Here is a 13665-nt window from a genome sequence, read left to right as displayed (position 1 = left end):
GGTTTCTCCAGTCTCCTTTAGACTAGTAAATCTGGTCTTTTTTTTGTGAGTTAGAATTATGCTCTACATTGTTCTCCATCTCTGTCCAGAACCCTCTGTTGTGATCCTGGTCAGAGAAGTGGTGTTGATATTTTGACGTCCTCCCATGAATCACAAATGTTCTTAATGGCATCTAGAATGGTGAATCCTTTCCAGAGGTTTTCAGTTTACTTTGCCCAGATCCATCAGATCCATCCATGGGCTGCCGAATGGATATTGTGTTAGGAGTCATGAAAACAACGTTAATCTCCTTGTATATCTCCATCAGAGTTCTTGGGTGGTCAGGTTCATTATCAGTGAGCAGTAATATTTTGAAAGGGATCTTTTTTTATGAGCAGTATGTCTCAACAGTGGGCTTAAAATATCCAGTAAACCATGTTGTAAACAGATGTGCTGTCATCCAGGCTTTGTTGTTCCACTTAGAAAGCACAGTCAAAGTAGATTTATCATAATTCTGAAGGGCTCTAAGATTTTTGGAATGGCAAATGAGCATTGGCTTCAACTTAAAGTGAGCAGTTGCATTAGCCCCTAAAAAGACAGTCAGCCTGTCCTTTGAAGCTTTGAAGCCAAGCATTGACTTCTCTCTAGCTATGAAAGTTTTAGATGACGCCTTTTTCCAGTATAAGTCTGTTTTGTTTGCGTTGAAAATCTATTGTTTAGTGTAGCTACCTTCATCAATTATCTTAGCTAGATCTTCTGGATAACTTGCCTCAGCTTCTATATCAGCACTTAACTGTTTCACCTTGCACTTTTATGTTATGGGGACGGCTTCTTTCCATAAACCTCACGAACCAGCCTTTGCTTTCTTCAGACTTTACTGCAGCTTCCTTACGTCTCTCAGCCTTCATAGCATTGAAGAGAGTTAGGGCCTTGCTCTGGGTTAGGCTTTGGCTGAAGGGAATGTTGTGGCTAGTTTGATCTTCTATGCAGACTACTAAAACTTTCTCCATAACAGCAATAAGGCTGTTTCACTTTCTTAATTTTCGTGTGTTCACTGAAGTAGCACTTTTAACTTCCTTCAAGAACTTTTCCTTTGCATTCACAGCTTGGCTAACTGCTTGGCACAAGAGGCCTAGCTTTTGGCCTGTCTCAACTTTTGACATGCCTTCCTCACTAAGCGTTATCATTTCTAGCTTTTGATTTAAAGTAGGAGATGTAGGATTCTTCCTTTCATTTGAACACTTAGAGGCCATTATAAGGTTATTAATTGGCCTAATTTCAATATTGTCATGTCTCAGAGAATAGGGAGGCCTGAGGAGAGAGAGAGAGAGACTGGGAAACGGCCAGCCGGTGCATCAGTCAGAACACACACCTTTTTTGATTAAGTTTGCTGTCTTATATGGGTACAGTTGGTGGCACCCCAAGACAATTACAGTAGTAACATCAAAGATCACTGATCACAGATCCCCGTAACAGATATAATAATAATGAAAAGTTTGAGATATTGTGAGAATTACCAAAATGTGACGCAGAGACACGATGTGAGCAGATGCTGTTGGAAAAATGGCACCAGTGGACTTGCTCAACTCAGGGCTGCCACAAACCTTCAATTTGTAAAAAAAAAGAACAGTATCTGCGAAGCTCTGTAAAATGAGGTATGCCTGTATATTGCTGATATAGGGAAATATCGATTATTTTTTAATTTATTTTGTCACAGACTATTGAAACCTTTTAATGGTGTTCCAGTTGTTTCTCTTAGGTTTTCTAGTTTTAAAGTTATCATCAAATGATACTTTTATTCATTTCTTACCATTACTATATCTCTTATTCCTGTGATACGTCTTCCTGCATTAACCATAACTCTGTGGGCCATTTGGTAGTAATGGTGATTTGGGACCTGCTTCTGATAGAAGTAATACATCTAAGGTTTTTGCATTGAAAATAATGCTGACTTTTGGTTTGATATAACCTGTTGCCATCAAGTCGATTCCAACCCTTTAGACCCTATAGTACAGCTGCCCCATAGGATTTCCAAGGCTGTAATCTTTGACTGGAGCCGTGATGGCGCAGTGGTTAAGAGCTTGACTGCTAACTAAAAGATTGGCAGTTTGAATCCACCAGCCATTCCTTGGAAACCCTGTGAGGCAGTTCTACTCTGTCCTGTAAGGTCGCTATGAGTCAGAATTGACTCAACAGCAGTAGGTTAATCTTTGACTTCCACATCTTTCTCCTGCAGAGTGGCTGGTGTAAGCTATCTTTATTATTTTACATTAGAAATGCATATTGATTTATCAGATGCTTTTTTTTTTACACATCAGTTGAGATTGTTGTTTTTTAATGTAACCTATTGACATTAATAGGTTTTCTAGTATTGAGTCTTCCTTGCTTCCTTGAGACTTCTTAGCAAGGTAGATTATTATTTAACTTTCAGTTGAATTCTGTCTGCTGCTATGTAATATATTCGCAATTCCAAACAGACTTAATAGGAAGAAATTCTAATTGAAAAAAACAACAAAAAGACACCTTTCATAGTAAATGGAAATAACTGAGGGCATTGCAAACCCATCACTAATACGCCAGTCCTTCTATTCCACACCTGCCAGTCTTCCTTTTTATTAAAATTCTGAAAGGCAGGGAGGAGGTGACATTAAGACAAAACCACAATTCTGATTTTTTTGTATCTAGAAAAAGTCATCTAAAGTAGGGCAATTCACCCAGCTCAGAGGGCAATAAAAAAAAAAGTCAAGAATGATACTGGTGAGTGAATTCTGAGAGTTGGAGTGAGAATGAACAAACCCATTAGGTGCCAGAGTCAGTCTGCAGGATAGTTAGTTACATTCAGCACCTGGGCAAACATACCCTGCAGTGCCCTGAAGTTGAAGAGCAGCTCAGCCAGTATTTGTGAGGACTTACAGTATGCCAGTTTTGTAAAATACTGGTAAGTGTAAACTTTTGGTAATTTTTATTGTGTTTTTTCCCGCTCTCTTTCTCCTAGGCATTATATGAGCTTCTCAAGTGTAATCACAATATAAAGGAAGCAATTGAAAGGTACTGCTGCAATGGAAAGTCCTCTCAAGGTAAGAAACACTCAATATCAAGAGAGGGAGATGACAGGGGATGGTCATTTGGGGATCAGAATACGTAAAGTATCGTAAAGGACAGAGCAATCCTGTAACACTTTTGTAAGATATGTGTTCGTCTTCATAGCAAATAATTTTTTCCTTTTCTTGCCCTCTATTTTTAGACGTGCCTGAGATTGTCCAAATACAAATTAGTTAACCCCCTGTCACCTCCACTTTCTTGAAGAAATAGTTACAGAACAAAGCAGACCCCAGAGATGACAATATATCCAAAGTAATTAAAAAGAATGATTTTATGATTTCATTGAAAAAAAGTTGTTTCTTTCTTTTTTTTTTTTTAAATCAGACAGGGAATAAAAAGGAGATTAAGGATTAAAAAAAGAAACGTATAATATAGTCCACTGAATTTCTTGCAAGAAGTATATTTTTAGTAATCATGTAATAACATTTTTACAATGCTTAGATTTTGTTTTATGTCAAGAAAAATGGTTAACTTTTGTTTCAGTGTTTTTTGTTATTATATAAGTGGATTGCATGCAGCATATCTTTCATTAAGTATATGAGAGTGAAAATAATACTTACGAATATTATACAGATGACTTGGAAATATATGAAAGCTGAAAATACTACGTTTGAACTTGTAGTTTGAGAATAGTCTGTTGAAATGTTTCCTTGTAAAAGTTGCTTCTTTGAAAAGATTATTTTAGGCTCTCAAAACTCTCAAAAACTAAATGCTAGTTTCTTCCTTAGTTCCAACTATTATTCACCTTTATGGTGCGCAACCATTAATGACTTTGGGGACCTGGTCCCCATTGTCATTGAGTGGGGCACTTCAGAATTAAAAGGAAGTTGTAAAATCACTCGTGGCTCTCTGGAGGCCTTTGGCGTCTCCCTTACTGCCGCAGTAGTTTTTCAGTTCACCAACATTAACATCTGCCAGGAAGCTGAATGGAATTTAGTCTTTTGAGAGCATAGACTGTTTCTTATTCCCTTTGTATTTCCAGAGTATCTAGCACAGTACTCCGCACATCAACCCTAAATAAATATGTGTTAATTGTACTTAATATGATTGCTAGCACATGGTTTCTAATTAAAGAACTTACAGTTTTGATATAAGACCAAAGTAAGGCTTTTTTCTTCATGAAGGAAATAGCCTTTTGTCCCCTAATTTAAAAGTAATATGTGCTTATTGTTTTAAAAAACATCAGAGAAACAACCAGCAGGCAAACATTAAATTCTCATTCCACTATGCAGGAAAAAAAAAAGCAAAAAACAGTATTGGGGTATTCTGGGCTTTTTGGTAAGATTTATCCTATGCATACTTTTGGTAATTTTAACTGAAATCTCCTTAGTACAGAAGTCTTTTATGTTTGTGAGTTTATGGCCTTTTACAGGGAAAACATACTGAAAAAAAATCAGTGACTCACATAAAGGAGTTTTGAGGCCAATGAATTTTGTTCAAAATTTCTTTAGAGGGAATGACTGCATGGACGGAAGAAGAATGCCGAAGCTTTGAACACGCACTCATGCTTTTTGGAAAAGATTTTCATCTTATACAGAAGAATAAGGTACATGTTAGGCAAATTAAACCAAACCCAGTACCATTGAGTCGATTCCACATAGCGACCCTGTAGGACAGAGTAGAACTGCCCCATAGGGTTTCCAAAGCTGTAATCTTTACAGAAGCAGGCTGCCACATCTTTTTCACATGCCATGGCTGGTGGGTTCGAACTGCCGACCTTTCAGTCTGCAGCCAAGCACTTAACCACTGTGCCACCAGGGCACCTTGTTAGGCAAATTAGTAGAGAGAAATTACTTAGAAATTAAAATGAATATAAGCACATAATTTATGTCATTGCCTTGATTGGGAAAAAAGCAGCAATTTGTTAACGCTCCGTGGCCACTAACATGCCAGTGCTACTGTTGTCGTGACTGGGTTCGCTCGCAGATGCCACTGACTGCTCACAGGATGCTGATAGTATATTCATGTGGCTTTTGACATGTATGATTATCATACTGTTCTACTCACAGAAAACGGATTCACTGTGTTTTTCTGGAAGTCTTACTCTTCTTCTTTTTCCTTGACTTTCATTTCTTTCCGAGTGCTTCAGAGGCTGTGGTCTCAAAAATGTTTCCCTTCAACCAGTGTCATAAAACAATACGTGTACTACTGTTTAATGAGAAACTATCTGTTCTGTAAACCCTCACCTGAAGTACAATTAAAAAAAAGAAAAAAGTTTCCCTTCAGCACTGAGAGCTGCAGTTGCTGAAAGAAGAAACATCAGTGTCTTAGTTATTTAGTGCTGCTATAACAGAAATACCACAAGTGGATGGCTTTAACAAAGAGAAATTTATTCTCTCACTGTCTAGGAGGCTAGAAGTCCAAATTCAGGGTGCCAGCTTCAGGGGAAGGCCTGCTGTCTCTGTTGGCTCTGAGGGAAGGTCCTTGTCATCAATCTTCCCCGGTCAAGGAGCTTCTCAGTGCAGGGACCTCAGGTCCAAAGGACGCACAATTCTTCTAGCTCTTGTTTCTTAGTGGTATGAGGTCCCCCTGTCTCTCTGCTTGCTTCTCTCTTTTATATATCAAAAGAGATTGACTCAAGACACAACCTAATCTTGTAGATTGAGTCCTACCTCATTAATGTAACTGCCTCTAATCCTGTCTCATTAACATCATAGAGGTAGGATTTACAACACATAAGAAAATCACATCAGATGATAAAATGGTGGACAGACGCAATACTGGGAATCCTGGCCTAGCCAAGTTGACACACATTTTAGGGGGATACAATTCAATCCACGATAGTCATTTACTAAAAGCAACTGAAAAATATATTCTAATAGTTTGGAATACTGAAGTCTCATTGAAATATACTTTGTTTATTATTATCCCTCTTCTTCCTAGAAGAAGGTAAGGTTCTGAACTATTTGGGTGGGTAAGTCAGTATTTTATGCTTTTTTGTATGTTTTCTCAAAGATGAGATGACAGAAGTGTTTAATTTAGTACGTAGATAAAACTTCTGTTTTAGAATCTGAGTTGGCTTTTCAAGTCAAAATAAAGCTATCACTTTTGCAATAACTTATGAAATTTACTCTATCCTTTCATTCCATAAACAGTTAAATCCTACTGCTTACCAGACGGAGCCCTGGTGGCATAGTGGTTAAGGGCTCGACTGCAGTTCAGATCTACCAGGTGCTCCTTGAAAACCCTATGGAGCAGTTCTGCTCTGTCCTGTAGAGTTGCTATGAGTCAGAACCGACTCGACAATACCTAACGACAACAACAACTTACCAGACATTGTTTTAGGCACTAGAGATACACCAGTGAACAAAACAGAAAAGGTTCCATCCCCAAGAAGCCTATATTCTGAGAAGACGTGTAGATAATGGTATTAATTGAAAGGTATACCATATTTCTCGATTTAAGAAGCTTGAACCCTGTATTAGTGATCTTTATCACAATACATTTGCTAATGAGGGTAGAAATATGGTAGCTTCCTTATTGGGTACTGATTAAGTACCAGGATAAGGATACAGAATTTAGTCTGATGTAGACCGTACATCTGAACTCATACCCATGGCTACATGTAGTCAGAGGAACCCTAGTCTGTTTGCAGGGCTCGGTTGGTGAGACTCAGAATTCATTGTTGTTCTTACCAAACACATGTTGGAGGGGAAAACTCTGCCTTTAGTTAACAAATCGTCTTAAATTCCAGAAACAATACAGTGCTGATCCCTTTGCCAAGGGTTCTTACCCTCTTTTGGCTCATGGAACGCTTTGAGAATCTGATGTGTCTCTGGCCCTTCTCAGAAAAGTGTACCTGCGCATAATTTGGGGAGTTAATAAACCTCTGTGAAGCGTATCATGGACCCTCTGGGGTTGGCTAATTCCAGTTTAACAACCTTTGCTGCAGGCAGAATCACAGAGTTCAGTGAAGAAAATAAGAGATTCCAGTGATTTTGGATTTTTCAGTAAAGGGGCAAGATAATTTCTGGATGCACATTTGTTTTATAAACTAATACATTCTGATTTAAAAAAATAATAACCTTTGGGCTTTTGAAAGTAGCCTCATTGCTAAACAGTGTAAATGTAAAGACATTTCTGGTATATACTAATAAACTGTTTAGAAATTCATAATTGGCAGGCTGGAAAATTAGACCCATGAATTGAAGTTACAGTGTTATTTTTAAAAAAGTTATTTAAAAAAATGGATTAGATTTGTTGGTTTGTTTTTCAAAAATCCATTTTTGTTTGTTAGGTGAGAACTCGGACAGTTGCTGAGTGTGTGGCGTTCTACTATATGTGGAAGAAATCTGAGCGTTATGATTACTTTGCTCAGCAAACAAGATTTGGAAAGAAACGATACAACCATCACCCTGGAGTTACGTAAGTACCATGAACTGGACTTCAGTGACTCTTTGTTTTTAACTGTAATAAGCAGCTATAAAATCATTGGGGTGTGTTTTTCAGGGACTATATGGATCGTTTGGTAGATGAAACAGAAGCTCTGGGTGGGACTGTAAATTCTTCAGCCTTAACTTCTAACCGACCTGAGCCTCTTCCTGATCAACAGCTGAACATTCTGAACTCTTTTACTGCCAGCGACTTGACAGGTAAAATGAACATCTTTTTGTGTTCTTTAGTATAGCTTGGGGCGAAGCTTGTTTCATAACAGGACCACTTAATCAAACCGTTTTCTATTTCTTTCTAGCTTTGACCAACAGTGTAGCAACCGTCTGCAACCCCACAGATGTGAATTGTTTGGATGATAGCTTTCCTTCACTGGGCAACACACCCCGTGGACAAGTAAATCATGTGCCTGTTGTAACAGAAGAGTTACTTACCCTGCCCAGCAATGGGGAAAGTGATTGTTTTAATTTATTTGAGACTGGATTTTATCACTCAGAGCTAAACCCTATGAACTTGTGCAGTGAAGAGTCAGAAAGACCAGCAAAGAGATTGAAAATGGGCATTGCTGTACCTGAATCCTTTATGAATGAGGTATCTGTAAATAATTTGGGTGTGGACTTTGAAAATCACACACATCACATCACCAGTGCCAAAATGGCTGTCTCAGTGGCTGACTTTGGCAGTCTGTCTGCCAGCGAGACCAATGGTTTCATCAGTGCCCACGCCCTGCATCAGCATACTGCCCTTCACTCTGAGTGACCCGGGGAGGAGCCCAGGAACAATGGGTGTGCAGTACCAGTAAACTTGAGGGGAGCTATCAGGTTTGCTTAGTCTTTCACTGGAAGTTTGAACCTTTTTCACTATGACATCAGTGATGTCAGTATGTATAGAACTATATCTTGATTTATCAAGAGTATTTTCATTTTTCAATCCATAAATGTGGAAATGAACTATGATCAGCAGAGTTGGGAACTAAGATTGAACTCTGTGGTGCAGCTTTAAGCTCTGCTTCTCTCTTCCTCATCCCCAGTACCTCCTCCCTGGTACCTCCCTTTTCTATTCTATTCTGTTCCCCACTGCCCTCACTCCCAATTTTAAAACCTGTAGACAGAGGCCTCCAGCTCAAAACCAGCACAGAAGTTCTGAACTGAATGGAGTGGCTTCTTTTTGCGTAAATTCCTTTTGCCGTAATGGATGCAGTGGAATAACAATGTTTACAGGTACCGATCCCGATCCCTGCTCAATGTAGCATTTTTTTTTTTAATTTTAATTTTCTTAATTAAATAAAAGCAGGGGTAGGTTTCTTTAAACTGCACAAACATGCAAGGATTTTTTTTTTTTAAATGGAAACTTCTCTCATGTTATTCAAGTAGAGCACTTCAGTTTACAAAACAGCAAGTCCATCTTTATGGAAGCCAGCACAAGGAACTGCGTGCAAATTACGAAGACGCTTGCTTGGATCCTGTTTCAAAATTTTAGACCAGGGCTACCTTACACAGAATGGGTCATCTTACTGCCAGAAGATTTCTGTGTAACTTTGTTTATTGGCTAAAAATTCGGCCTTTGAAGATGTGGTGTTCAGATGGGATTTTGTCCACCATTGTCAAGATTGTAATCTTAAAAATCAATACCAGTCATTGCATAATTTTGTTTATCCTGAGGCAGTCGACTTGTGGAGGCACAGTCTGCAAAGCCTAGGATGTTGCCATTCAGTGGTTTACATTTGGGGACACCTCTTCAGTTGTTTGTAGCACTGCAGTTCAAAGTGTTAATATTTAGGAGGGACTTCTAGATTTTATACACAATGCAGTAGAACCTTGAAGTATATTTAAGCTTTTTTTTTAGCTTGAGCATTTGGCAAGAAAAATGTGAGTTCCTATCTGAAATAGAATGGTACTTAACCACTTTAAGTTTTAAAAAGTGATAGACGTTCAGATGCATCTCAAACTTATTTTTATTCCAAACATTGTGAATAAGAAGCCATTGTCATAAACTTTGGCCATTTTGCTCTATGGCCATGCATCTTTAAGTTATAAGGTGAATTCAAACAATGTATAATACAGTATTAGGATATAATAAGCTTTGCTTTTATAGTACAGTTAAAACATAATTTTACTTTTTTTGTTTTTTCACCATCTTAATTAAAAATTTTGATTTTTACTAGTTGTGTTGCTTTGCAAAAAACTTAAAATATTTGGCTGCATTGCTGATATTTCTAAGTCACTTCAAGGTTGTGCTGATGAGTAGATAGGATGTAGTAACCTTAGTGATTGAAAGGGAGGGTATTTATTATACAAACTGTGAACTGCAATGACATCCTTTGTTTTGGATGATGTTTATTCTTGTTTTCCTTTGCAGAATTTTAATGAAGATTGCTTTGAAGTGTTTACGCAGTAGCACATTTAGTTTAGCGCAGTGGACAAAAGTAGTTAAATTAATAACTTAAAATCAGTCTCTAATTTATACAGCTAAAGTCTAGCATTCTTGTATGCACACAGTAAATAATGGGTAGCCTGGGCCCTGTGTTGCTTTCTGATAATTTCATCCAAGTTGTCAGCTTCTTATTGCTGTGTTGTTGTGCTAAACTTTGAACCTTATTGCTTGTGCTAAAAATCAGTACATTTTCTGTAATTTAGTAAGATACTGGCCATAATCTTCCATTGTTGTAACTTTACTTTTGACTCTGGGTTTACAATGGCTGGTTTGTATAAAATAATTTACACAAAGATGACTGAATGCTAATACCAGTTGCACTTAAATGAACATGCCCATTCTCAGTAGCTGATGCAGTAATATATTCAGTTTATCTATGCATTGCTGGGATCTTGATATAAGATAGAAACGGTGTTTCTTATCTAAAGTTTGGATTATCAGCAAGTTGAATGGACACTTTAGTTATTTAATAAAGATTTTTGACCAAAATCCAGAAAATGGTATGAGAGAAAAATAAATTCCAGCTAGTTTAATAGATTTTTAAATGCCAACCTGATTTTTAGCCTCTCAGAGAGTGCTAGCTAGCTGGTAACGTTTACTTTTAATTCCTTGTTAGAATGAGGCAATAATTTGCAAGATTTTTGTATATATGTGTAAATTCTTCTTATCTTTTTAGATCTAATTCAATATTTTCTGACTACTTCTGCCGTGTATAATATACCATTTTTGTGCATGCTTGATGTGACATTCATAATTGTACCACTATGACTTTATCCATGTAAAATAGCTATTTATTGAATTTTCTTTTAAAAGCTGGATTTACTGGGCGCTTTTTTTTTCCTCTCAGTTTTAGCATTTTAACAGAGAATTTGTTACTGTTTATTAAAAGAATTGCGTTTGGGAGCATGAAACTAGCCAATTTGCAATCATACAAAGAAACAATAATGCCTTTATTATCAAGTGTTAAGCACAATTCTTATAACAAACTGTGATGAATTCTTTTTGGGTTGTTTTTTTTGTTTTTTTTCCCTTTGCTACATTATTTTCATATGAACAAACCAAAAATCCATGGTGAGCAATTGCAGTGTTGGCTGATGTATCTTTTATGTACAGGGAATTTGAAGAGGACAGCTTATTCATTTAGAAATGTAACTGGTGCTGTGATTATAGCAATACTTTTGTTAGTCATACTTCTCATCTTTTTCATTCTAGCTTTTTAAATGTTCAGTTTTCCTCTTGTCATGGTCAACTGCTGAATTTACTTGAAGGATGTAGAATACTGCTTAAAAAATTTACTAAAGTGTGTACAATTAGGTCAAAGAATTGTGCAATTGTTTCCTTTTTAATTTTTAGAAATTGAGGGTCATAAGCATTTGAGAATGTCAGATCTAATAGAGCGTAGGATACTATTTAATTTAACCAAAGTCTCTAGTGAATATTTCAACTTTGAATGTAAACTAATGAAGAAACCTGACCACCAAGGAGATTGTTTGCCCAGAGTTTCAAAGCACATTGTCTACAAATGGAAACTGAAATAATTTATAAAAATATTGACGTTACTATGTTTTTTAAAAAGTTCCTAATTTTTTCACTAGAAGGAAACTATTAGTTTTATTGTTAAATATGGTAGATATTAATATTCTTCTTAGATGACCAGTGATTCCAATTGTCCCAGTTTGAAATAAGTACCCTGTGAGTATGAGATAAATTAGTGACAATCAGAACAAGTTTTAGTATCAGATGTTCAAGAGGAAGTTGCTAATGTTGCATTGATTTTAATATTTGTACATAAACACTGATTTTTTTGAGCATTATTTTGTATTTGTTGTACTTTAATACCTGGTGTACAGTTCCAGAAATAAAAATCTGGAAATCTTTTTTTTTTCTTGGTTCGTGTGAGTCTTTGCCACAAATAGTCTTGAACTATACCACATGGGTAGATACTTTACCACTGTTAAGTTGGGTTTAGATGTAGTAAATAAGATATTTGATGGGTAAGTAATGAGGTCAGTAGATAAAATAAGTTTTTCTTAAATCTATAATAGTTTTCCATCTATAATAAGACTCTTACTGTCCCAAAATGAGGATTATACTTTTAGTTTCATTCAGGAAGCACTGACTGAATATCTCTTGTGTTTCAGGCAGCATTCTAGGCAACCATCCATTTTAGGAAGTCACGATATCTGAAATTGGAAAATTTTTTATTCGACAGAATGTATTTATGGCGAACTAGTCTTATCTATAATAATCTTGGTTTTATGGACTCGTTAATATCTTCCTTAAGCCTTTATCTTTTTAAGCTAAAGAATATTTTAGCCTTATTTCACAAGTTTGTCCCCATATTTCATTTGCTTTCACCAGAGCTTCCTCTAGTTCCATTAATATGCAGTGATCAGACTCATCTCTACAAGAGGGGCTCATCTTGTAGTGAAACCAATCTAGTCGATCAGGTGTTGTACATGTATAATATCCAGATGTTGTACAACGGCAAGAAGAGGATAACAGGAAAACAAAAACCTTGACTCCTTTGCCTTGGTTACTTGTCTAAAACCACTTTCCTTCCTTCACCACCACCTGAGGGCCTTACCGTGAGGGATCTGTGGTGGACACAGATGCACAGAAGTGCTTTCAGAGGGGGCACAAGCACAAGTATTGTGGATACAGCCAAGAATGCAGCAAGTGCTATATGAGCACTACATGGTACTTCAGGCTTTTAAGGGAGGGAGCAGCAGCTTCCTGGAAGCAGAATAATCTCTAGTGACTTCCAGACCTTGTCCATTTTGATCATTAATTTTCATCAGTGGTATGCTTTTGGAACCAGATGTTTCTCTGACTTCTCAAAGGCCTCATGGCATCTGCAGACTTGGACATCTCATCATATACACTTTCATTTTAATTTAGTCCCTGGGATATAGCCCTGGTTACCATTTCCCGTCCAAATAACTGATCCTTAATCACAATCCTCTCTTGTTGGTGTCTTTGTGGGTTCTCTGTGACAAAACAGTGCACAAGGGGCACTGAATTTGTGGTGCTAGACAAGGAAGACTCAATTTTTTGTAATTTTAATATACAACAGCTGACATTCACTTTAGAGAGATTCCGTGTGTATACCTTGATCTTGATGAGAGTTATGTTTTTACAAGGAGGTGAAGCCATTACTGTCACAAAGGTATTTTCTGATGTAGGATAAGCATTTCATAAGCATGTGAGAAATGAAATCTGCCATTTATAAATCTAAAAAATCAGTCTGAAAAAATGAAAATGGCTATTTTAATTTTCAAAATATCAGTGTTCTGTTTTTAAAAATATCTTCACTGCACCCCTACAGCCCAGAGCAAGTCATGGTACTAGGCAAGCTTTATACTCCTACTGTGAGCATTTTATGGGCAGGAACCATGTTTTATTCTTTGTATCCCCCATGGCCCTTCCCTTAGTACTTACTCACCAAGTCAGGTAACAGTTTTCTTGATAGAGTAGATTGGTTTCTCTACAAGATGAGCCCCTCTGACTTCTTAGGCTTTTGGTGACACAAAAGACAATCAAAAAAGTGAAATACTCTCATGGATGTGTATACACGCACATGCCAAGTGTCAAATGGGAGGCCCCTTCTGTATCAGCTTATACCTTAGACTACTTGAACAACTACTGATTTAATGACAAAAAATTGCCTTAAACTGTAAGGCAAATAAATGAGAGATACTGGGACAAACTATGTCTCATACATTCAAGTATTGTCAACTGTTTGTTGAAAGATGTTCTAGG

The 13665-nt window shown here is 37.0% G+C and overlaps 1 protein-coding gene across 3 annotated transcripts in view; it reads left to right on the top strand.

Annotated features, from left to right (window-relative positions):
* Window positions 1-11782, top strand: part of MIER3 (MIER family member 3) — a 42940-nt gene extending 31158 nt beyond the window's left edge. For 2 of the 3 annotated variants that reach the window (XM_023734988.1, XM_023734987.1), the window contains 5 exons: window positions 2975-3056; window positions 4533-4627; window positions 7319-7446; window positions 7531-7673; window positions 7772-11717. In XM_023734988.1, the coding sequence (XP_023590756.1) occupies window positions 2975-3056; window positions 4533-4627; window positions 7319-7446; window positions 7531-7673; window positions 7772-8229 (906 nt within the window). In that variant the 3' untranslated portion in view covers window positions 8230-11717. Of the gene's footprint in view, window positions 1-2974; window positions 3057-4532; window positions 4628-7318; window positions 7447-7530; window positions 7674-7771 lie in introns of all 3 variants that reach the window. The other variant, XM_004380482.3, reaches the window with a different exon arrangement.
* Window positions 11783-13665: the final 1883 nt, after the last annotated feature.

Source organism: Trichechus manatus, unplaced genomic scaffold, assembly GCF_000243295.1.
Source record: "Trichechus manatus latirostris isolate Lorelei unplaced genomic scaffold, TriManLat1.0 scaffold00074, whole genome shotgun sequence".
NCBI classification, from domain to species: domain Eukaryota; kingdom Metazoa; phylum Chordata; class Mammalia; order Sirenia; family Trichechidae; genus Trichechus; species Trichechus manatus.
The sequence above is the reverse complement of the archived record's forward strand: the minus strand, read 5'-3'. Positions and strand labels throughout refer to the sequence as shown.